This window comes from Salmo salar, chromosome ssa16 (assembly GCF_905237065.1).
Source record: "Salmo salar chromosome ssa16, Ssal_v3.1, whole genome shotgun sequence".
NCBI lineage: Eukaryota > Metazoa > Chordata > Actinopteri > Salmoniformes > Salmonidae > Salmo > Salmo salar.
In genome coordinates this window covers 42342163-42367965 of record NC_059457.1, presented here as the reverse complement: position 1 = coordinate 42367965, position 25803 = coordinate 42342163, and the positions used below count along the sequence as shown (strand labels likewise).

Here is a 25803-nt window from a genome sequence, read left to right as displayed (position 1 = left end):
ACTCTCTGCAACTATATTCAATGTGTGGGATAAAATTGAGGCTATGATTAATAAGTTGGAGCTCTTCTTTGTCTGCATTAACAAGGACAACACACAGGTCTTTCCATCATTGTATGATTTTTTGTGTGCAAATGAACTCAAGCTTACGCACAATGTCAAATGTGATATAGCGAAGCACCTGAGTGAGTTGGGTGCGCAATTACGCAGGTACTTTCCCAAAACAGATGACACAAACAACTGGATTTGTTATCCCTTTCATGCCCTGCCTCCAGTCCACTTACCGATATCTCAACAAGAGAGCCTCATCGAAATTGCAACATGCGGTTCTGGGAAAATGTAATTTAATCAGAAGCCACAGCCAGATTTCTGGATTGGGCTGCGCTCAGAGTATCCTGCCTTGGCAAATCATGCTGATGAGACACTGATGCCCTTTGCGACCATGTGCCTACAGTGGCTTGCGAAAGTATTCACCCCCATGGCATTTTTTCTATTTTGTTGCCTTACAACCTGGAATTAAAATAGATTTGTGTGGGGTTTGTATCATTTCATTTACACAACATGTCTACCACTTTAAAGATGCAAAATATTTTTGGGGGGTGAAACCAACAAGAAGACTTGAGTGTGCATAACTATTCACCCCCCCCCAAAGTCAATACTTTGTAGAGCCACCTTTTGCATTAATTACAGCTGCAAGTCTCTTTGGGTATGTCTCTATAAGCTTGGCACATCTAGCCACCGAGATTTTTGCCCATTCTTCAAGGCAAAACTGCTCCAGCTTCTTCAAGTTGGATGGGTTCCGCTGGTGTACAGCAATCTTTAAGTCATACCACAGATTCTCAATTGGATTGAGGTCTGGGCTTTGACTAGGCCATTCCAAGACATTAAATGTTTCCCCTTAAACCACTCGAGTGTTGCTTTAGCAGTATGCTTAGGGTCATTGTCCTGCTGGAAGGTGAACCTCCGTCCCAGTCTCAAATCTCTTGAACACTGAAACAGGTTTCCCTCAAGAATTTCCCTGTATTTAGCACCATCCATCATTCCTTCAATTCTGACCAGTTTCCCAGTCCCTGCCGATGAAAAACATCCCCATAGAATGATTCTGCCACCACCATGCTTCACTCTGTGGATGGTGTTCTCGGGGTGATGAGAGGTGTTGGGTTTGTGCCAGACATAGCGCTTTCCTTGATGGGCAAAAAGCTCGATTTTATGTCTCATCTAACTAGAGTATCTTCTTCCATATGTTTGGGGAGTCTCTCACATGCCTTTTGGCGAACACCAAACCTGTTTGCTTATTTATTTCTTAAGTAATGGATTTTTTCTGGCCACTCTTCCGTAAAGCACAACTCTGTGGAGTGTACAGCTTCAAGTGGTCCTATGGACAGATACTCCAATCTCCGCTGTGGAGCTTTGCAGCTCCTTTAGGGTTATCTTTGGTCTCTTTGTTGCCTCTCTGATTAATGCCCTCCTTGCCTGGTCCGTGAGTTTTGGTGGGCGGCCCTCTCTTGGCAGGTTTGTTGTGGTGCCATATTCTTTCAATTTTGTAATAATGGATTTAATGGTGCTCCCTGGGATGTTCAACGTTTCAGATATTTTTTTATAACCCAACTCTGATCTGTACTTCTCCACAACTTTGTCCCTGACCTGTTTGGAGAGCTCCTTGGTCTTCATGATGCCACTTGCTTGGTGGTGCCCCTTGCTTAGTGGTGTTGTAGACTCTGGGGCCTTTCAGAACAGGTGTATATCTACTGAGATCATGTGACAGATCATGTGACACTTAGATTGCACACAAGTGGACTTTATTTAACTAATTATGTGACTTCTGAAGGTAATTGGTTGCACCAGATATTGTTTAGGGGCTTCATAGCAAAGGGGGTGAATACATATGCATGCACCACTTCTCTTTTTTTTTAAACAAGTAATTTCTTTCATTTCACTTCACCAATTTTGACTATTTTGTGTATGTCCATCACATGAAATCCAAATAAAAATCCATTTAAATTACAGGTTGTAATGCAACAAAATAGGAAAAATGCCAAGGGGGGGTGAATACTTTTGCAAGGCACTGTATGTGAGAGTGGATTCTCGGCCCTCTCTAGCATGAAAACAAAATACAGGCACAGACTGTGTGTGGGAAATTATTTAAGACTGAGAATCTCTTCAATACAACCCAACATTGCAGAGTTATGTGCATCCCTTCAAGCACACCCTTCTCATTAACCTGTGCTGAGTTATTCACAATTTTCGATTAACAAATAAGGTTTTATACGTAAGATGGTTAAATAAAGAGCAAAATTATTTATTATATTATTTGTGCCCTGGTCCGATAAGAGCTCCTTGTCACTTCCCATGAGCTGGGTTGTGACAAAAACTCACTCATTCTTATGTTTAATAAATGTATCGTATAGTGTGTGTGGCAGGCTTACAATGATGGCAAAAAACAACATTTTAGAGTGCGCTGACCCTGGTGCTGGAGGGGGTACGCAGCTGGAGGTTGAATGTCTGAAGGGGTACGGGACTATACAGTCGTGGCCAAAAGTTTTGAGAATGACACAAATATACATTTTCACAAAGTCTGCTGCCTCAGTTTGTATAATGGCAATTTTCATATACTCCAGAATGTTATGAAGAGTGAAAGTCCCTCCTAATTGTCCCTAGAATTTCTAAGCAAACGGCTGGAGGTAGGGCTTTCTCCTATAGAGCTCCATTTTTATGGAATGGTCTGCCTACCCATGTGAGAGACGCAGACTCAGTCTCAACCTTTAGGTCTTTACTGAAGACTTATCTCTTCAGTAGGTCCTATGATTAAGTATAGTCTGGCCCAGGAGTGTGAAGGTGAACGGAAAGGCTGGAGCAACGAACCGCCCTTGCTGTCTCTGCCTTGCCGGTTCCCCTCTCTCCACTGGGATTCTCTGCCTCTAACCCTATTACAGGGGCTGAGTCACTGGCGTACTGGTGTTCTTCCATGCCGTCCATGGGAGGGGTGCGTCACTTGAGTGGGCTGAGTCACTGACGTGGTCTTCCTGTCTGGGTTGGCGCCCCCCCCCCCCTTGGGTTGTGCCGTGGCGGAGATCTTTGTGGGCTATACTCGGCCTTGTCTTAGGACGGTAAGTTGGTGGTTGGAGACATCCCTCTAGTGGTGTGGGGGCTGTGCTTTGGCAAAGTGGGTGGGGTTATATCCTGCCTGTTTGGCCCTGTCCGGGGGTTTCATCGGATGGGGCCACAGTGTCTCCTGATCCCTCCTGTCTCAGCCTCCAGTATTTATGCTGCAGTAGTTTATGTGTCGGGGGGCTAGGGTCAGTCTGTTACATCTGGAGTATTTCTCTTGTTTTATCCGGTGTCCTGTGTGAATTTAAATATGCTCTCTCTAATTCTCTCTTTCTTTCTTTCTTTCTCTCGGACGACCTGAGCCCTAGGACCATGCCTCAGGACTACCTGGCATGATGACTCCTTGCTGTCCCCAGTCCACCTGGCCGTGCTGCTGCTCCAGTTTCAACTGTTCTGCCTGCGGCTATGGAACCCTGACCTGTTCACCGGACGTGCTTGTTGCACCCTCGACAACTACTATGATTATTATTATTTGACCATGCTGGTCATTCATGAACATTTTAACATCTTGACCATGTTCTGTTATAATATCCACCCGGCACAGCCAGAAGAGGACTGGCCACCCCTCATAGCCTGGTTCCTCTCTAGGTTTCTTCCTAGGTTTTTGGCCTTTCTAGGGAGTTTTTCCTAGGGAGTTTTTCCTAGCCACCGTGCTTCTTTCACATGCATTGCTTGCTGTTTGGGGTTTTAGGCTGGGTTTCTGTACAGCACTTTGAGATATCAGCTGATGTACGAAGGGCTATATAAATAAATTTGATTTGAAATAAACTGAATCCCAAAAAAACATTTCCACTGCATTTCAGCCCTGCCACAAAGGAACAGCTGACATCATGTCAGTGATTCTCTCGTTAACACAGGTGTGAGTGTTGACGAGGACAAGGCTGGAGATCACTCTGTCATGCTGATTGAGTTCGAATAACAGACTGGAAGCTTCAAAAGGAGGGTGGTACTTGGAATCATTGTTCTTCCTCTGTCAACCATGGTTACCTGCAAGGAAACACATGCCATCATCATTGCTTTGCACAAAAAGGGCTTCACATGCAAGGATATTGCTGCTAGTAAGATTGCACCTAAATCAACCATTTATCGGATCATCAAGAACTTCAAGGAGAGCGGTTCAATTGCTGTGAAGAAGGCTTCAGGGTGCCCAAGAAAGTCCAGCAAGCGCCAGGACTGTCTCCTAAAGTTGATTCAGCTGCGGGATCGGGGCACCACGAGTACAGAGCTTGCTCAGGAATGGCAGCAGGCAGGTGTGAGTGCATCTGCATGTACAGTGAGGCGAAGACTTTTGGAGGATGGCCTGGTGTCAAGAAGGGCAGCAAAGAAGCCACTTCTCTCCAGGAAAAACATCAGGGACAGACTGATATTCTGCAAAAGGTACAGGGATTGGACTGCTGAGGACTGGGGTAAAGTCATTTTCTCTGATGAATCCCCTTTACGATTGTTTGGGGCATCCGGAAAAAAGCTTGTCCGGAGAAGACAAGGTGAGCGCTTCCATCAGTCCTGTGTCATGCCAACAGTAAAGCATCCTGAGACCATTCATGTGTGGGGTTGCTTCTCAGCCAAGGGTGTGGGCTCACTCACAATTTTGCCTAAGAACACAGCCATGAATAAAGAATGGTACCAACACATCCTCCGAGAGCAACTTCTCCCAACCATCCAGGAACAGTTTGGTGACGAAACAATGCCTTTTCCAGCATGATGGAGCACCTTGCCATAAGGCAAAAGTGATAACTAAGTGGCTAGGGGAACAAAACATCGATATTTTGGGGCCATGGCCAGGAAATTCCCCAGACCTTAATCCCATTAAGGAACTTGTGGTCAATCCTCAAGAGGCGGGTGAACAAACAAAAACCCACAAATTCTGACAAACTCCAAGCATTGATTATGCAAGAATGGGCTGCCATCAGTCAGGATGTGGCCCAGAAGTTAATTGACAGCATGCCAGGGCAGATTGCAGAGGTCTTGAAAAAGAAGGGTCAACACTGCAAATATTGACTCTTTGCATCAACTTCATGTAATTGTCAATAAAAGCCTTGTGAAGTAATTGTCAATAAAAGCCTTATGACACTTATGAAATGCTTGTAATTATACTTCAGTATTCCATAGTAACATCTGACAAAACTATCTAAAGACACTGAAGCAGCTAACTTTGTGGAAATTAATATTTGTGTCATTCTCAAAACTTTTGGCCACGACTGTGAAGAGTTTGGAACCACTGCACTAGAGGAATGGCTACATTCTGCGATTTATTTAAGGGCATATCTATCCAAGATATTTGCCCAGCAGCGAGTTGGACTCCACCTCATACATTTGCGAAGTTTTATAGGCTGGATGTCACTGCACCGACCCTGGCGCATACTGTTTTACGTGTTGGATCTTCTGGTGGCAAAGCCCATTTGTGTGATATATCGCACAGGGCAGTCGGGCGTCAGGATAAGCTTGTCTGGCAATACAGGAGTAAGTATATCCCATAAGTGAAATACCGAAACAAATACTTGAAAAACAACTTTAGGTCACCCGACCACCCTCTTTGCATGTGCGAGGACTAGGTGTTGCTTATTTTACGGTCGTAACCTAAAGTTTTGTTGCTAAACAACCAACCCATCAACGCAACATCAGCTGAGTCTGGTCTACTTAGTCAATTTACTTTGACTGAAACAGAAGAAGAAAACACAGACTGTGGGGTGTCTCGCTTTCTCTTCCGTCTCTGATATTATCATTGGTTGACGCTGAAATATGTGATGATTTCCGGTTGAAGGGTCGCTTTCGTTAAGGCTTCCCAAATTAGTTTCCGTGATTGTTTTGTCTGATGAACTACAGGCCATGGACGCAGTTATAACTGGTTAACATTTAATCGCACCATTAAAGCAGAAGTTAGAAACGCGTGAGAGAAAATCTAGGGCTGAACCTGTAAGTACCAAACCTGATGTTGTTATTTCAGTAAACGGACAGTTCCAGATCAGTTTCTAACCGTTAGCTTGCTAGCCGCTGAGGCTAACTCGCTAGCCAGAACAGCCCCCTGCTGTCAATACAGCAGGGTAGTTAGTAAAGCTCCGACAATTGCTTAAATTTATCCTGAAATGAATTACTGAAAACGGGTCCTTGCTAAAACATTTTATTTGCGTTAAGTTTAGAGTTTGTTGGATTGCTAATGGCGTGACATATAACGATAAAACGTACTAGTTCACGTTAGCTAGCTAGCTCCATTCGTCATTGTCAGTAGCCGAGGATGAATCTATGTAACTTTTACTAGCTAGTTAATAAAATAGCTTTTCATGGACCTGGACAGATTACAATCCACACTTGGGCATGTTTAATGTTAGTTAATGTATGGGCTGTGTTGACACTGCCAATGCCACCAACCCGTAACATTAGGAGTTTTAAATAATAAAAAAAAAACAATGGAGCGTTGCTAGCTATGGACCCCCGGCTTTACCGTCTTTATCAGAGTTGCAGCGGACAGTATTTTTCAGTGACAACACGTTTCTGGCGGCCTTCTTCCGTTAAACACCGGTGACCGGTACCCTCTGTATATAGCCTCGCTATTGTTATTTTACTGCTGCTCTTTAATTTTTATGATTATATTTCCTATTTTTTCTTAATATTTTTTCTTAACTGCATTGTTGGTTAAGGGCTTGTAAGTAAGTATTTCACTGTAAGGTCTACACTTGTTGTATTCGGCGCATGTGACAAATACATTTTGATTTGTTCGGAGCATGCTAATTAGCGCCTCTGTCTTCCGGGAAACGTCTGGAAGATGGCGGCGAGTGCAGACGAGATTCCAGCTTGCTCCGAGTAACCTTAACTTTTATCCCTCTCAAACTTACTTAAATGTAACGGAACTTGGCTTATAGTAAACACAATAGAGAACAACGCTTAGTTGACCGATAATTTGATTCAAAACTTTGAGAAATGGAAGGAAATAATGTGCGAAAGAGCAAAGGGAGGAGAAGGCAGTTGCTAGCTGAGCACTCATACGTTGGAGAAAAACCGCCACCTGACTCCTCAGGAGAAGAAATGGAGGATTCTGGACATTCGGTTGATTCTGAAAATGCAGTCAATAGTCCTGCACCCAAAAAGACACAGAAAGAATTGTCTTTGCGCGAACTACAGGTCAACGTAATCGATGCTGTCTCTGCAAAGATAAACGAAAGAGCCGATGGTCTGGAGAAAATCATACGCCAAAACGCATCAAAAATAGTTGACCTCTCAATCATGCATACAAGAGTATCGAAGAGCTTAAACTTGCAAACACTGCTACGTCTGAGAAATGCACTGCTCAGGAGAAGACCATCGCAGACATGCAAGAGCGCTTATCGGAAGCGATACCGGAGAAGGTGGGGGCTACGGCTTTACGGTGTCCCGGAGGACCAGGATGAGAATGTGAAGCGCTTAGTAAAAGACATCTGTAACCGTGTGGCACCGGACTTCCCCGATGGATATATGGCTGTGGATGTTGCTCATCGTATTGGGAAGAAACAAGATGCCATCGTCAGCCGCTCGATCATCATCCAGTTTGCTTTTCGCACAGCGAGAGATGCAGTTTGGAAGAAAGCAAAGGAAAGCGCCTTTCTGAAAGAGAGAACTTAGATTCGGGGAGGACTTGACTGCAGCAGACAAGGCAACAAAGGCAAAATTGTGGCCTCTTGTACAACAGGCCCGAAATCAAGGAAAGGGTTGATACTACAGGGGAATCAGAGCCTTTTTCGCCAACGGAAAAGAAATACGACCGGGGTGATTTGTTCTGTCGGTAGGTTTACAAGGTAGTTCCTTCCTCATTGCAAACTGAACGTTCTACTTTTGAAACAGGGTGTTACTGTTTTACAAGTTACGACTTCTGTTAATACATATATGAAGCAACTGTTTATAGAGAGGGTAAAGTTGAGATTGCATAGGATTTTTCTTTCTATTCAATAGATATGGACTTGAAGTTTGTCAATCAATGCGAGGGGAATACGAAACCTGTTGAGAAGCTTTTTTTGTAAGGACTGCAACGCAGATCTAGTATTCGTTCAAGAAACGCATTCATGCAAAGAGGACTATAATTATTGGGAAAATCTGTGGGGCAGTGACATTTCTTTGGCCCACGGGACGAATCATTCAGCTGGGGTTGCAATTTTAGCACACAATTTCAAAGGGAAATTTTGTTTACTCAAATGGACTCCAATGGACATTGGCTAGTAGCGGTCATCAACCACATGGACAGATTAGTTGTGTTGTGTAATGTATATGGATACTGTTCTAGTCCTCCAAATAACTTACTTCTAGAGGAAATTGAAGAAATTCTTAAAAGTCTTCTGAGAAAATATCTATCCAGTCAGATTATAGTTGGTGGAGATTTTAATATGGTTTATTCTAATGAGACTGATAGATTGCCTCATAGGCCTAACATTGGTGTGAACAAGTTGGTGAATTTCTGCCAAAGCCTGGACTTAATTGACATATGGAGAGTAAAAAACCCTGGAGAGATACAATGCACATGGAGTAATAGAGATCGTTCCTTACAATCAAGAATTGATTTGTGGGTGATAACCTCTAGTCTTGAGCCCAACACTGTAGAGGTAAAAATACTGCTTGCAGTCCTGACGGATCATAAAGTCATATGGTTGACTGTAAGAATGTGCAGTAATGATGGTAAGAAATACTCTGGTGGTTATTGGAAATTAAATAACTCATTGTTATTGCATGATGATTAAAAAAATGTGATTATGAATCTAATTTCTGTTTACTGGAGTTTAGCTACATCTAATGCATAATATGGGAAATATTGGGAACTGCTGAAATTTAAAATCCGCTCAGCCTGTATTACTTATGGAAAACGGCTTGCTTTAAGATGTGAGGTAGCTGAACTCTCTAAAACAATTGCCGATATCACAGAGATTGAGCATATTGATCTTAATGAGAAAGCTAAATTGAATGATTTACAGAATCAACTAGATGCATTGTATGAGGAAAAGGCTAGAGGAGCTTTCATAAGATCTAGAAAACAATGGCTTGAAAAAGGTGAAAAGAACAGTAGATACTTTTTTAATTTGGAGAAGAGGAGAGGGGAACTCAACACACTTTGGAAACTTAAGATTAATGGGGTTGCCACTGAGGATAGAGTTGTTATCAGACTTTACCACTAAGTTTTATGAGAATCTACTCCTTAGATAACAATTTGAGTGACTCTAAGGATCTCCTTGATTCTATAGAGAATGTTAATTCGGTTAGTGAAGAACTCAATCAGTCTTGTTGCCAAGATTTATCCATTATGGACATCCAGTACGGGGTTGCTCAGTTAAAAAAGAACAAATCTCCAGGTTGTGATGTATTAACCTCTGAATTTTACAAAACCTTCTTTGAAGAAATAGCACCTTTTTTACTTGAAACCTTTAAGGAGGCTATAAAGAAGGGAGAACTACCTGCCTCTCTGAAGCAAGGGGTTATTACTCTTATACCTAAACCACACAAGGATCTCCTAAGTATTGATAATTGCCGTCCAATCACACTCCTAAATAACGACTACAAAATTATAGCCTTAATCTTTGCAAAAAGGTTAAAGTCTTGCTTAAATGATCTGATTGATGAATGTCAATCAGGGTTTATGAAAGGGCGCCATATATCTAATAATCTGAGGCTGGTGTTAGACTTGGTTGAGTATTGTGATCTATTAGATGACTTCCCTGTTATCCTATTTTTGGATTTTCAGAAAGCATTTGATACAGTAAGTCACAATTTTAACTTTGATTGTCTTAAGCATTTGAAATTTGGTCGTTTTTTTGTTAATGCTATTAGAACTCTGTATAATGGTGGTAATAGCTATATCAAACTCTGTCATGGAACATCCTCGAGGTTTAACATTTACAAGGAATAGGACAAGGTTGTCCAATTTCACCTTTTTTTATTTTAGTTAGTATCTCAAATGTTATGCTCATTACTTCATAAAAGTCAATTTGAAGGCATTACATTCCAGGCCAGAGAGATCAAGATATCCCAACTGGCGGATGACACCTCACTTTTTTTGAAAAATGTGTCTCAAGCTAGATTAGCATTGGATATCGTGAAGCAGTTCTCCAAAATCTCAGGTTTGGCATTAAATCTTTCCAAATGTGAGATGTTTGTTTTGAAAGGAGCTGTCAATCCAGCAGATTGTAACATCTCTGAAAAAGATACTGTAACCTACCTTGGTGTAAAGATCACCAAAAATCTTAAGGCTATGAATGATCTTAATTTGAACCCTGTAACTGAATCAGTCCCAAAAAAAAAATATATCCTCATGGTTAGGGAGGGATTTAAGTCTTCAAGGAAGGGTGCTTTTATCCAAAGCTGAGGGGCTATCTCGTGCATCCTATCTTTTTTCATCTATTGATATTCCCAAATCCACTTGCTGTACCTTAGATAGGCTTTTGTACAACTTCATATGGAAAAACAAGCCACATAAGATAAAGAGATGTTATCACTAACAGGGTTTGTGATGGTGGTCTAAATGTCTTAGATTTCACTCTCTTCAATCAGATATCAAAGGTCAACTGGATTAAAAGATATATTTAAAAAATCCTCATATTTTCTTGAATATTATACCTGATTTTGTTTTTCAGAAGCTCGGAGGGCTTAATTTTTTACTACAATGTCCATATATTGTGGGTAAACTTCCTGTGAAACTGGCAGATTTTCACAAGCAGGCTTTAATGTGCTGGGCTTTGTTGTATAAACACAACTTTTCACCTCATCATAAATGTTTTATATGGAACAAGGGGTCGATATTATATAGAAACAAGATGTTTTTTAACCATAAATGGTTCTCGAAAAACATTGTCCTTGTCAGCCAATTAGTTAATATTAGTGGGAATCTATTTACACGGAGAGAATTTATGGAAAGATACAACTTTGAGGTTTCAAGCAAGGAATATGACACTGTTATTAAAGCTATACCTAGTGGGATAAAAACTTTACTAAAGAATAATGCATATTTTGGAATATCTCCGATTGTAAGCGATATTCAGGTGAATGGCATTGGTCTACTAGATACGAAATTCAACAATCGTTTATTAAGGGATATTTTCTACAGGAAGTCCATTCCCTCTGCGATATTTTGTTGGGCTTCATCGTTTGATGTAAACTGGCGCCGTGCTTGGCTCACTCCACACAAATTTATGGTGACCAATAAAGTAAAGGAGATCTCCTTTAAGATAATCCATAGATTCTATCCTTGTAATAGCTTGATTTCTAAATATATACTTGATGTTACCAGTGAATGCAGTTTTTGTGAACTAGAAACTGAATCTATTGAACACTTATTCTGTAATTGTTTATATAGTGAAGTGTTCTGGACTGATGTAAAAATACATCTTGGCCTGAAATTGCATACAACCATTGAAATTTCTAAGTTTGACATATTATTTTACTACACTGATTCCACAATTGAACGTGAGTATGTCATAAATCTCTTTATTTTATTAGGAAAATATTTCATACACAAATCAAAATTTATGAAGAAAAAGCCCCTTTTCTTATTTTTTTAAAAATCTGATTTGGAGAACTATTTTGAGTCTTTATAACGTATACAAAACAAAATGTCAAAAAAATGTATTCGCTACATGTCTGTTTTTGATATAATGTGGAATAGTTTATTTTTTTTATTTTTTTCCTCACTTCTTTGGAATCCCTCTGGCTGTTTGTTTTGCATGTTACTGTAAAAAAAAATAAAAAAAAAATATATATATATAAACCCTTTGTCTTCCGTAAATACGCGTTGTAACATGGATATATGGCCGTGTGGGAACACTAACCCTATAAAGGGGTGTATCAATTGAACCTTTTTGTTTTTCGATAAGGTTCTTATGCTACCAAAACCGTACTGCAAGCGATGCTTGTTAATGTTCAGACCGAGCGTCGCAGCTCTTAACAAAACTCCCCGTTACAGTAGATGCCTTCGTCCAATGACTCTTATGTGTAATGTAATGGAACTGAGTCATGATCAACGGCCAACCCAAAACTAGCCATGTACCACGGTAGGTGCTTTTAGCAAAGCGGGGGTATTTACATACACTAGCGTTGCTTTCTATTGTATTGGGTTGAGTAAAAACACTCCGTGGGAAGCCAGAAGTTAAATGCAATTCTATTTCAACTTTCTGTGTCGGTGGGCAGGAAGGTTGGTCATTATGATTGGGGGTATTTGAGACAAAATATCTAAAGGATTTTGTTATTAAACAGACTTCCAAACACGAGTCTGTTGACCCACTTCCTCTCTACTTACCTCATGTCAAAAACAAGTTATTCCTTTTTTGTCCACATATGGCAGACATGCAGGACTTTTATTTTGACATGAGGTAAGCAGAGAGGAAGTGGGTCAACATCAGTCCCACATTTGGGAAGGCTGTTTAAGGGCCCTCACCTCCTGCCTGAAGGCTGTCTCGTCGATTTTGTGTCGTCTGCAATTTTGATGGTTGAGTTGAGACATGCGTGATCAAGTGAACATATAGTTCAGGAGAGGGCTGAGCACGCACCCTTGTGGGGCTCATGTGTTGAGGATCAGCGGAGGTTGCCTACCTTCACCACCTGGAGTCAGCTCGTCAGGAAGTCCAGGACCCAGTTGCACAGGATGTGGTTCAGACTGGGCTTAGTGGTGAGCTTGGAGGTCACTATGGTGTTGAAAGCTGAGCTGTAGTTGAACAGCATGCTTACATGGGTATTCCTCTTGTCCAGATGGGATAGGGCACTGTGTAGTGCAATGGCGATTGTGTCATTCATGGATTTGTTGGGGTGGTATACAAATTGTAGTGGGTCTATGGTGGTGGGTAAGGTGGAGGTAATATGATCCTTAACTAGCCTCTGAAAGCACGGGGCGATAGTCATTTAGTTCAGTTAGGCTACCTTCACTTTCTTGGCTACAGGAACAATGGTGTACATTTTGGAGGAAGTGGGGACAACCGACCTGGATGGGGAGCGATTGAATATGTCCGTAAACACTTCAGCTAGCTGGTCTGCACATGCTCTGAGGACGTGGCTAGGGATGCCGTCTGGGCCGGCAGCCTTGCAAGGGTTAGCACGCTTAAATGTCTTACTCACGTCGGCCATGGATAACGAGAGCTCACAGACTTCGTGAGGGGCGGTGGCGGTGTTTTCCTCAAAGCAGGCGAAGAAGGTGTTTAGCTGGTCCTGGAGCAAGTTGTCGGTGTCCTCGACGTGGCTGGTTTTCCCTGTATAATCCGTGATTGTCTGAACTCCCTGCCACATACATGTCGTGTTTGAGCAGTTGAATTGCGACTTGACTTTCTCTGTACTGACGTTTTGCATGTTTGATTGCCTTACAGAGGGCATAGTTGGACTGTTTGTACTCGTCCATGTTCCCAGTCACCTTACTGTGGTTAAATGCGGCGGTTCATGCTTAGTTTTGTGCAAATGCTTCCATCTATCCATGGTGTTTGGTTTGGATAAGTTCTAATCGTCACAGTGGGTGGGGGCACAACTCATTGAACGAGTCAGTGTATACATCAATGTTATTCTGAGGTAACCCAGAACATATTCCTGTCGTCATGATCAAAACAATCTTGAAGTATAGATTCTGATTGGTCAGACGAACGTTGAACAGTCCTTTCCACGGGTACTTCCTGTTTAATTTCTGCCAATAGGATGGAGGAGAAGAATGATGAGTGAGTAGCGCAGGCGATGTGTTGATAAAAATTGGCTGTTGCTTGCTTTGGTGTGTGTGTTCCCAAACAAGGACCAGTTGCGCTCTGAGGCGGCTGATGTTGGTGGGATTTGGAGGATGATGGAGGCAACAGGGGAAAGAGCCTCAGATCAACAAAGTCCCTTCCACCAGGTGGCTGATGAGATATGTTGGCACGACTGTCATATTGCATCTCCATCCCAAAGCCCTTGCTTGGAAGTGTACTTCGCCAGACTGCCAACAACCTTGCCCTCATCCAGGCCAAGGTGGCAAGACAAGGTAGTGATGGCACCATAGGCCTTGTTGATCTCTGCACCAGACAGGATGCTCTTGCCAGCATACTTGGGGTCCAACATGTACGCTGCCGCGTGTATGGGCTTCAGGCAGAAGTCTTAACTCTTATTGATGTATTTCAGAACTGCAGTTTCCTCTGCTTGGAGCAACAGTGAAGTGGGCAGGGCAGATTGTGATATGGCCATTTCTTGGAGAGACTCCTTCCCCTCCAGGAGACTGTCAAACATGATGACAACACCACCCAAACGGGTGTTGTGGGCAGCTTCAATGTGGTGCTCTTATTCAAATCAAATTTTATTAGTCACATGCGCCAGTACAGAGTCAATGCGCGGGGGCACTGGCCAGCCAAGGTAGTATGTACATGTAGGTAGAGCCAATTGAAGTGACCATGCATAGATGACAACAGAGTGGCGGTGGGGCAGCCACCTGACTAGATGTACAGGAGTCTTATGGCTTGGCGGTAGAAGCTGTCCAGAAGCCTTCTGGACCCAGACTGGCTTGCCGTGCGGCAGCAGAGAGAACAGTCCACGACCAGGGTGGCCGGAGTCCTCGACAACCCCCTCTTCTCACTTTGCTTGGTGAGGTAGATTGCTGCTATAACTTGATGACCCTTCACATACCTAACCATTTCCTTGACTCTCTTGTAGAGTGTATCCATTGTTTTCAGTGCCATGATGTCCTTGAGGAGCAGATTCAATGCATGAGCAGCACAGCCAATGGGTGTGATGCAAGGGTAGGACTCCTCCACTTTAGACCAAGAAGCCTTCATGTTCGCAGCAATTTCTGTCACCAGTGCAAATACCTTCTGTGGGCCAAGGTTATTGATGACTGCCTTCAGCTCATCTGCAATATAGAGACCGGTGTGTCTGTTGTCCCTTGTGTCTGTGCTCTTGTAGAATACTGGTTGAGGGGTGGAGATGATGTAGTTAATTATTCCATGCCCACGAACATTCGACCACCCATCAGAGATGATTGCAATACAGTCTGCTTTCTCTATGATTTGCTTGACCTTCACTTGAACTCTGTTGAACTCTGCATCCAGCAAATTAGTACCGGTAGATAAAGCATGTCTGGTTGGAGGGGTCTATGCTGGGCGAAGAACATTCAGAAATCTCTTCCAATACACATTGCCTGTGAGCATCAGAGGTGAACCAGTTGCATACACAGCTCGAGCAAGACATTCATCAGCATTTCTCAGACTACGTTCCTCCATTGAGTCAAAAAAACTTCTGATTCCAGGAGAACCTTGAGCTGTTGCTATCGATAAGGGGTCTGATTCATCATTTTCACCTCGAATAGAAGTAGAGGAACGTTTGTCAGAGGTTGCTTGTTGTGAGTGCTGAGGGAACTTTATGCACTTGGCCAGATGATTCTGCATCTTTGTTGCATTCGTCACATATGATTTGGCACAGTATTTGCAAATGTACACAGCTTTTCCTTCTACATTAGCTGCAGTGAAATGTCTCCACACATCAGATAGTGCCCGTGGTACTTTCCTGTAAAGATTATGTTAAAAAAATAAAATAAAAAAAATAATAATACAATTCCATGTACAGATAAATAGTTAAGCAGTTATATTAAACAACTAAGATAAATGTTTTAAAATGAATTAACACTCAGTTATCAGGCTCAAGCAAGCTAAAACCCACATGGTAGCGAAAACTAACTAGCAGAAATGGGTAACAAGTTTGAAATGATTTAAACACACTTTGCTGCAGGCTACTATTTACTAGTTAACAAAAAATCATGTATGTCATATAAAATATATTCACCCCACCCAGTATTGTAATCAAAACTTACCAGAAAGCATGTAGTCCTTGGCTCAGACAGTGTAGTAGTGTGGGCTCAATAGCATCTCATTAGTGTGCAAGATCTTGAGAATCAGCTGTACGTGTGATGGAAGAATGCACTGTGCATGCAGAGGGTTGCAATTCCATTGAATTGGGGATAGTTCAACCAAAATATGCCACAAGACCTAGAATTGCCTTGTGTATCCCATAAAAAAGGTTCACTGTTATAAGCTAACGTTTTTTGTTGTTGATGAATTTAAGCAAGATTCCCAGGCTTAACTTCCCATGGAAAATGTCTGTGAACATTTCTGACACTTTGCAACCCTACTTCCTTTCAATATTAAGTGGATGGTTATGTTAATGTGTGTAGGCTATGTGAATGACCTCATTTAGGCCTAAACAATGAGGGCAGATCAACAAGCCTGACTAACCTCTGAATTGTAGAGTAATAGCCAAACATTCCTCACTCTGGTGATATATTCGTGTTGAGACATTAGAGGCATGTAGCATTCTCTAGCATTGTCCTGAGTCACACATAGTTAGACCATCGCAGGAGAAAGGTTTTTCCCAAGTGAGTCGCTGAGCTGTGCCTCAATGAAGCAGGTCAAAGAAGAATGGTGTGGAGATTTCTTCGGTATAGCAGTTTTTAGGGAATTGTTTTGTGAAGTCTTGTTCATTCGGGATGTTTATTGCAGATCCTGTACTGTTTCTCTGGCTTGTCCTTGTACGATAATCCTCTTTCATGCAGGGAATTTTCAGTCTGGTGTCAGTCTCCTACGTATTCTATTTTGTGCCTTTTTTTTAATGTTTTTTTCTTCAATATGTCATGGTAGGGTTTTAGCTTTTGTTTCACACTGTAATGTGTCTTAAGATGATGGGCATGTATTATAGTGACTGTATCCAAGAAATCCAATGTCTCTGTTTTAGGTTTCCAAATCTGGTTCAGGCTTGTTGGCCGGTTAATGCATAGAGTTAAGAGGGTGAAACTTGAAGACGAAACAGAAGGTAGTTGGAAAAGGTGCGTAACTAATCTTGCATTCTACAGTGCTCATTTGGTAAAATGTGGCTTAATGTGACATGTTGGACCTTTTTAACCTATACAACTAGCTGGTCCGTCTGTTCTCATCGTTTACTTGTATTCAATACTCGGTTACATGTATGTACTTATATTCAGCTTTGTAACACGTTGTTGGGGACTTTTCTATTGTTATGGGTCAGTTATTCAGCTTTCAGAATGACCGCTGTAGATGAGCTCTCGGACAGCACGGAGGTAGTGGAGATGGAGGACGTGCCCTCCCAGTTCTTTGTGGAGAAGCACTCGTGGGACGGCCTGCGGAACATCATCCATAGTAGCCGCAAGTACACGGGCATGGTCATCAACAAGGCCCCGCATGACTTCCAGTTTGTCCAGAGGCAGGACGAGTCAGGCCCATACTCCCATCGACTCTACTACCTCGGTGAGGTCACACCCTCACTGGAAATCCCATTATGGATTTTGAGGAGTCGTCATAATTTCTGTCAACAAACAGCACCGCAATGGTGACAGTACGGTGTATCATAATTAACTAATGTGAATAGGGGTGGGAAATGGAGGAATCGCATGTATATTGGATCTCTTCACATGTGATTCCCTCTGCACCATTAATGTTAGAAGGTAGGCTATAGGGAACATTACAATGGAAAGAAACTCTATAGGAACAACCCCAGAACAACCAATCTCAGTGACAATATCCTTGGGAACTTTGTGGTTACACAGACAAAAGATAAACAGACTTAGCGATGCAAATATATTCTTTAACTCAACCCGTTTCTTCCGCTTCATGTTCATTTAGGAATGCCCTATGGAAGTAGGGAAAACTCGTTACTTTACTCAGAGATTCCCAAGAAGATTCGGAAAGAGGCCCTTCTGGTGTTGTCGTGGAAACAGATGCTAGATCACTTTCAGGTAATGAACCCTCAGTCCCTTCTGCTGGACTCCCTTTTGCCACTTGTCGGATTTCTGGGAAATCTGAACATAAACGTTCTTCACCTCAAGAAGTTCGTCACACATTCACAAGGCATTTCTGCATGCATGTCCTCGTCCACAGCACTGATGTGTACTATGTAGAGGAGGACATACACGGGTCAGCTCAATTGGCACCTAATGCAATACTACTGTACTTCCGACATTTGGGAGTGCCTATGTTTGTCTATGCTCTGTAGATGACACAGCCATCAATAGTATGCCACTCCAAAAAACATATCATTAATTTCCCCTGTAAACACGAGTGGCAAAATGAAGGTACCACTATTGTTGCCCAGAAAACTGCACTTTGGCTAAAGCCAAAACACGCTGGTGTTCATGCTAAGCTAACACTGCATCGCTGTCTCACTGTCTGCTACGTATCTTCCCTGACCGTCAGGCCACCCCTCATCATGGGGTGTACTCCCGGGAGGAGGAGCTGCTGAGGGAGAGAAAGCGCCTGGGGGTCTTTGGGATCACATCGTATGATTATCACGCCGAGAGCGGCCTTTTCCTGTTCCAGGCCAGCAACAGCCTGTTCTACTGCCGGGACGGAGGCCATAATGGCTTCATTGTGAGTATTATTTACAGGACACAGCTCATACCTTCCTGTTAAAGTTAGGATCATACTGTTGTTATTCCAATACAGTTATCTTGGTTATTTAGGTGGTCATGAAAGCAAAGTCCTTGAAATATATGTACGGTAGTCGGAACTTGTACATTGTGAAAATGAAGAAGTGTACAAAGTGCTCTGTACAGTCATGGCTGAAAGTTTTGAGAATGACACAAATATTAATTTTCACAAAGTCTGCTGCCTTGCTAAAGTGAAGTATACGAAGTGCCTTATACACTTCTAAAATAAAGAAGTGTACCAAGTGGTCACCTACAAGTGTTTGTGATAGAAAAGGCTTTGACATGTAGGCACTCTGGTAACCAACCGGTCTGTTGCATGGTAACTTCTATGCCTGAAAGTCTGTGTGATGTTTAGCAGGCGTCCCCCATGAAGCCTGTAGAGATTAAGACCCAATGCTCAGGCACTCGAATGGACCCCAAGATCTCCCCAGGCGACCCCACCTTCATGGCCTTCATCAACGGCAACGACCTGTGGGTGGCCAGCATCGAGACTGGGGAGGAGAGGAGACTCACCTACTGCCATAAAGGTTGGCACAAATGATGTATAGCAGTGGTCACCAACCTTTACTGAATCAAGATCATTTTCTGAGTCAAAATTCAAGCCGAGATCTACCTCTCAGATAAAAGAGAAAAAAAAACATTACTTAAGCTTTTGCAACATTAACCATATAAAAACAGTTCTATAGCAATGAGGTTTGTGCAGTAGGCTATAGGCCCAATACAATATTATTCAACATTTTAGGTATATGATCACACGTAATGGATCATTTGTTGTATTACTTGTGAGGCACAGCTGAGTGAGCATAATTATCTTTTTTATTTTTTTACTGGACTGAAGGCCTGCATCTGATGGTCAGTGTGAGGGGAGGGAGGGTAGTGATGGGCATTCCGAGTCTTTTCGGTGAGCCGGCTCATTTGGCTCCCAAACTGCTCTTTGTTCAAAAGGCAAAAAAAAACGACCTGGAACCATGAACAAATGTACTATCTGCAATGTAAAGCCAAAAAGGTAGGAGACCATTATGTCAGATTGTGAAATGCGTGTTCAAGTACATTTTTACCTGGCCAAATCGTTAGATGGCCTGCCAAAAAATAGGTAGTTTTTTTACGATAAAAAAAAAGGCTAATAATCACTGTTTGCAAAAAAAGACCGTTCAATGCATGGCTGAGCACGTATAGCGTCGAGTAGTCCTAGGCTATATCAGATAGCCTACCTACCTTTCTTTGCACAGAATGCCCTTTTTGGCTTTTTATAAACACATTTCCTATAATTCTACTACACTTTTTATATGACTAGAGGCATTGGCAGAATCTTTTTTTACTACGACAAATTACCAATAGCCTACTTTACTGACAAACATATCAATAAAAATGATGTCCATATAAATAGGCCTACAAGAAGGGGAGACTCAAACCGAATATAACATCCATCTAAACTGGAGGAGGAAATTGTCCAAAAACAAACTTTGCACTGAGCCAACATTGATAAAGAGTGAATATGCGTAGTGCACACTCACCGGGGATATGGCCGATACTCGCCGGGGGTATGGCCGATACTCGCCGGGGGTATGGCCGATACTCGCCGGGGGTATGGCCGATACTCGCCGGGGTTGTGGCCGATACTCGCCGGGGGTATGGCCGATACTCGCCGGGGGTATGGCCGATAAGATGGGCTATACTGTCGTTCCCTCAATTAAGTTGAGAATTTGGATAACTAAAAGACAGATTTCATCTTTTCATTGCCTTCTCATTACATCAATAACCATTAGCTTTCCAAACAATGTTTTCCCGTGATTGTATTTTTAAATATTGCGATATGCCTGGCTGGGCCTCTACTTTTCACTGACAGTCGCAACTCTACAATCATCTGCCCATATTGTATGTGCTGCCTTTCGTTCTGACTGTAGGCAATGCGACGTAAAACAATCCACAACTTATTTTTTTTTAGAGGCTAATGATCCTCTGTGGCCAAATCATGCTTTAGTAGCCTATTTTGAATGAATTTATTTATGTATAGACAGGAGTAGGCTAATCATGAGCTATATCATTTTGGCAAATTAATTCAAGTTATTTAGAGAGCTTAGCTTCCCCTAGCCTGATGAACGTGCCGTTTATGCACGGGATTATATACGTGTGTGTCTTCTGAAAATAAACAAAATAAATTGGGCTTAGGCTACAATACAGCACATTAAAGCAGAACATTTTATACATTTGTGTTTCATAATTATCAGTTAAAATCGGAGAGCAACATTTAAAGTCCACAAAGCATATTATTACAGTTGCATAACCTAGGCTACACAGCATGGTCACAATATTGATTCAGGAGGACCATGGACAGATGCCATCCAGACAGCCTTTGCAAAGAAAAGAAGAGTGTGGCCTCCGCCATTTCAGCACTACCAGCTGCCTGGACAGCCTCTCCAGCGGACGAGCATTAGGCCTTATGCTGTTACAAAAAGTGTCATCATGGCTTATCTTAATGGTTTCGTTCCTCATTTTCCAAGCAGCGAAATCTGCAACTATGTCCTTGAAATCAAGTGCCCTGAGTAGATCATTCCCAAGAGCCATAAGATTAAAATGTTTGTCTTTTCCTGTCCCATCGTTGATTTGTCTGGTTTTGACGAGCAAGCTTTGAAAAGCACCACTCGCCTGATGCATAGGTAACGGGTAAAGTCAAGAATATTTGCAAGGCAATGTCAACATTGTGAAAGACTGCTTGTAGATTGCTCTGTTACATGTGAAGCAATTTTCCCCCCTACTTTTAATACATTCTTTTAAACTGGACAATTTCATCTGGAAAATCATGTTGCAAGTCAGATTGATATTTACTTTGAAGGTTGAGTGCAGATCAATGTAGGTCTTATGTGGAAAGTGAAGGTATATTGTTAAAAAAAATCCAAAGCAGTTTAGCTCTTTGTATGACTCATACCTCCTATCCAGCTCATCAATAAGTGTGTCAATCACAACGGTGAACACAGACAGCAAGTTTCTGCTAACCTGTCATTGATTAACGACAGTCAGGCTCTGCCTCTTACGACTCATCAGCATGTTTTTGTCATCTTCTGTCGTGTTAGGTTTGTAAAGCGTTAGAACGCTTGGTGACATGTCCTTTCCTTTTGCCTCAAAGCTATCAAACTTATCCCGTAGCACAGCCACAATCTCTAAAAGAGGCCACCAAACGAACAGCCTTAGACGGGTCCAGTTGGACTACCTTAAGTGCAGTGCTTGTATTCTGAAAACGTTGGAGTATTGTGTTTCACAAGTTACAGAGAAAGCTATTTCAAGTTTATCCATTTGTGTGTAGAGCGTTAGAGCCTTGTTAGATTTTCATCCTCAGATACTTCTAGAAGAGACTGACTAACATTGGCATAATTGAGGCATAATGCTTTTGTTGATTGTGCATGGGCAGGCCACCTCGTACCGGAAAGAGATTTGAGGGTTTCAATTAGACTGTTTTCATTTGGTTCTAAACCTGATATCGCAGTCTGCCACGCCAAGTGGATTTGGAGCAAAAGTTAAATATTGACTGCACAGGGCCTCCCTAGTGGTGCAGCGGTCTAAGACACTGCATAGCAGGGCTAGAGGCGTCACTACAGCCCAACCAAATGCAGAGTACAGTTGAAGTCGGAAGTATACATACACTTAGGTTGGAGTCATTAAAACTCGTTTTTCAACCACTCCACAAATGTATTGTTAACAAACTATAGTTTTAGCAAGTCGGTTAGGACATCTATGACACAAGTCATTTTTGCAACAATAGTTTACAGACAGATTATTTCACTTATATTCACTTTCACAATTCCAGTGGGTCAGAAGTTTACATACACTGAGTTGACTGTGCCTTTACACAGCTTGGAAAATTCCAGAAAACGATGTCATGGCTTTAGAAGCTTCTGATAGGCTAATTGACATAATTTGAGTCAATTGGAGGTGTACCTGTGGATGTATTTCAAGGCCTACCTTCAAACTCAGTGCCTCTTTACTTGACATCATGGGAAAATCAAAAGAAATCAGCCAAGACCTCAGGAAAAAAAATTGTAGACCTGCACAAGTCTGGTTCATCCTTGGGAGCAATTTCCAAACGCCTGAAGGTACCACGTTCATCTGTACAAACAATGGTACGCAAAGATAAACACCATGGGACCACGCAGCCGTCATACCACTCAGGAAGGAGACGCGTTTTGTCTCCTCGAGATGAACGTACTTGGGTGCGAAAATTGCAAATCAATCGTGGAACAACAGCAAAGGACCTTGTGAAGATGCTGGAGGAAACAGGTGTAAAAGTATCTATATCCACAGTAAAACAAGTCCTATATCAACATAACCTGGAAGGTCGCTCAGCAAGGAAGAAGCCACTGCTCCAAAACTGCCATAAAAAAGCCAGACTACGGTTTGCAACTGCACATGGGGACAAAGATTGCACTTTTTTGAGAAATGTCCTCTGGTCTGATGAAACAAAAATAGAACTGTGGCCATAATGACCATCGTTATGTTTGGAGGAAAAAGGGGGAAGCTTGCAAGCCGAAGAACACCATCCCAACCGTGAAGCATAGGGGTGGCAGCGTCATGTTGTGGGGGTGCTTTGCTTCAGGAGGCACTGGTGCACTTCACAAAATAGATGGCATCATGAGAAGGAAAATTGTGGATATATTGAAGCAACATCTCAAGACATCAGTCAGGAGTTAAAGCTTGGTCGCAAATAGGCCTTCCAATGGACAATGACCCCAAGCATACTTCCAAAGTTGTGGCAAAATGACTTAAGGACAACAACGTTGAGGTATTGGAGTGGCCATCACAAAGCCCTGACCTCAAGCCTATAGAAAATTTGTTGGCAGAACTGAAAAAGTGTGTGCGAGCAAGGAGGCCTACAAACCTTACTGTTACACCAGCTCTGTCAGGAGGAATGGACAAAATTCACCCAACTTATTGTGGGAAGCTTGTGGAAGGCTACCCAAAACGTTGACCCAAGTTAAACAATTTGAAGGCAATGCTACCAAATAATAATTGAGTGTATGTAAACTTCTGACCCACTGGAATGTGATGAAAGAAATAAAAGCTGAAATAAATAATTCTCTCTACTATTATTCTCACATTTCACATTCTTAAAATAAAGTGGTGATCCTAACTGACCTAAAACAGGGAATTTTTACTAGGATTAAATGTCAGGAATTGTGAAAAACGGCGTTTAAATGAATTTGGCTAAGTTGTATGTAAACTTCCGACTTCAACTGCATGTGCAGCACCGGTTGATCTCTCCTATGCTTGATTTCAGGCGTTTGGTTGTCCTTTGTGTTGTGCAGAAAAAGAACCAGTCAGTTTGGGTATTTTTTGGTTGAAGTTCTTGGTCCTGCCGCTTTCTTATCTGTAATTTTATTTTCTTGGCCCCACATAGGCCACTCACTTTTTCCCATCATTTTCAGTAGGCAGGCTAGCTAGCAAGATCTTTGTAACCGAGTACATGTCATGCCATATTTGGTAACAGCTTTCTGATTGGAATATGAAAGACACATGACTCACACAATTGACCAGTTGCATTTATTTATTTTGCAGTAGATGTTTTTTATGATTCAGTTACCCATTCAAAGCAGAGCCTCCCAGTTACCCACGTGGGCCCACTACCATCTCTCCTCTCCCATCTGATGATTAGCAGAACTTAAAAAAATTAGGAGGAGAGACTTTCCTACAGCCATAAAGGTTGGCATGCTACTAAACAAGCAAACTATTTTGAGACTGATGCTGGTCAGCTTTCAGAGTTGTTATTTCTCAATTGAATAGATTTCCGTTGAATGCACGCTCTTCAATGTATCTGAAAGGGTGCTCTTTTGGGTTAATACCGAAGATGCATACAGGCCTGCATTTCATTTGCATTACATTTTAATCATATGGGGCGGCAGGTAGCCTAGTGGTTAGAGCGTTGGACTAGTAACTGAAAGGTTGCAAGATCGAATCCCCGAGCTGACAAAGTACAATTCTATCGTTCTGACCCTGAACAAGACAGTTAACCCACTGTTCCTTGGCCGTCATTGAAAATAAGAATTTGTTCTTAACAGACTTTCTTAAGTTAAAGGTAAAAAAATGTTTATAAACACCGCTCAAAAAAATAAAGGGAACACTTAAACAACACAATGTAACTCCAAGTCAATCACACTTCTGTGAAATCAAACTGTCCACTTAGGAAGCAACACTGATTGACAATAAATTTCACATGCTGTTGTGCAAATGGAATAGTCAACAGGTGGAAATTATAGGCAATTAGCAAGACACCCCCAATAAAGGAGTGGTTCTGCAGATGGTGACCACAGACCACTTCTCAGTTCCTATGCTTCCTGGCTGATGTTTTGGTCACTTTTGAATGCTGGCGGTGCTTTCACTCTAGTGGTAGCATGAGACGGAGTCTACAACCCACACAAGTGGCTCAGGTACTGCAGCTCATCCAAGATGGCACATCAATGCGAGCTGTGGCAAGAAGGTTTGCTGTGTCTGTCAGCGTAGTGTCCAGAGCATGGAGGCGCTACCAGGAGACAGGCCAGTACATCAGGAGACGTGGAGGAGGCCGTAGGAGGGCAACAACCCAGCAGCAGGACCACTACCTCCGCCTTTGTGCAAGGAGGAGCAGGAGAAGCACTGCCAGAGCCCTGCAAAATGACCTCCAGCAGGCCACAAATGTTCATGTGTCTGCTCAAACAGTCAGAAACAGACTCCCAGGGCCCGATGTCCACAGGTGGGGGTTGTGCTTACAGCCCAACACCGTGCAGGACGTTTGGCATTTGCCAGAGAACACCAAGATTGGCAAATTCGCCACTCGCGCCCTGTGCTCTTCACAGATGAAAGCAGGTTCACACTGAGCACATGTGACAGACGTGACAGAGTCTGGAGACGCCGTGGAGAACATTCTGCTGCCTGCAACATCCTCCAGCATGACCGGTTTGGCGGTGGGTCAGTCATGGTGTGGGGTGGCATTTCTTTGGGGGGCAACACAGCCCTCCATGTGCTCGCCAGAGGTAGCCTGACTGCACTTTTGGTACCGAGATGAGATCCTCAGACCCCTTGTGAGACCTTATGCTGGTGCGGTTGGCCCTGGGTTCCTCCTAATGCAAGACAATGCTAGACCTCATGTGGCTGGAGTGTGTCAGCAGTTCCTGCAAGAAGAAGGCATTGATGCTATGGACTGGCCCGCCCCGCCCGTTCCCCAGACCTGAATCCAATTGAGCACATCTGGGACATCATGTCTCGCTCCATCCACCAACGCCACGTTGCACCACAGACTGTCCAGGAGTTGGCGGATGCTTTAGTCCAGGTCTGGGAGGAGATCCCTCAGGAGACCATCC

General features: G+C 42.6%; 1 protein-coding gene across 7 annotated transcripts in view; it reads left to right on the top strand.

The window, feature by feature from the left end:
• Positions 1 to 5819: 5819 nt before the first annotated feature.
• LOC106573875 (dipeptidyl peptidase 9) overlaps positions 5820 to 25803 on the top strand; it is a 34950-nt gene continuing 14966 nt past the window's right edge. Inside the window, exons 1-6 of one of the 7 annotated variants that reach the window (XM_014149297.2) lie at positions 5820 to 6018; positions 16771 to 16861; positions 17062 to 17300; positions 17676 to 17788; positions 18246 to 18419; positions 18834 to 19005. In XM_014149297.2, coding sequence (XP_014004772.1) covers positions 16806 to 16861; positions 17062 to 17300; positions 17676 to 17788; positions 18246 to 18419; positions 18834 to 19005 — 754 coding nt within the window. In that variant the 5' untranslated portion in view covers positions 5820 to 6018; positions 16771 to 16805. Of the gene's footprint in view, positions 6019 to 6846; positions 7859 to 7883; positions 8743 to 16384; positions 16478 to 16770; positions 16862 to 17050; positions 17301 to 17675; positions 17789 to 18245; positions 18420 to 18833; positions 19006 to 25803 lie in introns of those variants that run through there. The other 6 variants (XM_014149298.2, XM_045697278.1, XM_014149296.2 and 3 more) reach the window with 6 other exon arrangements.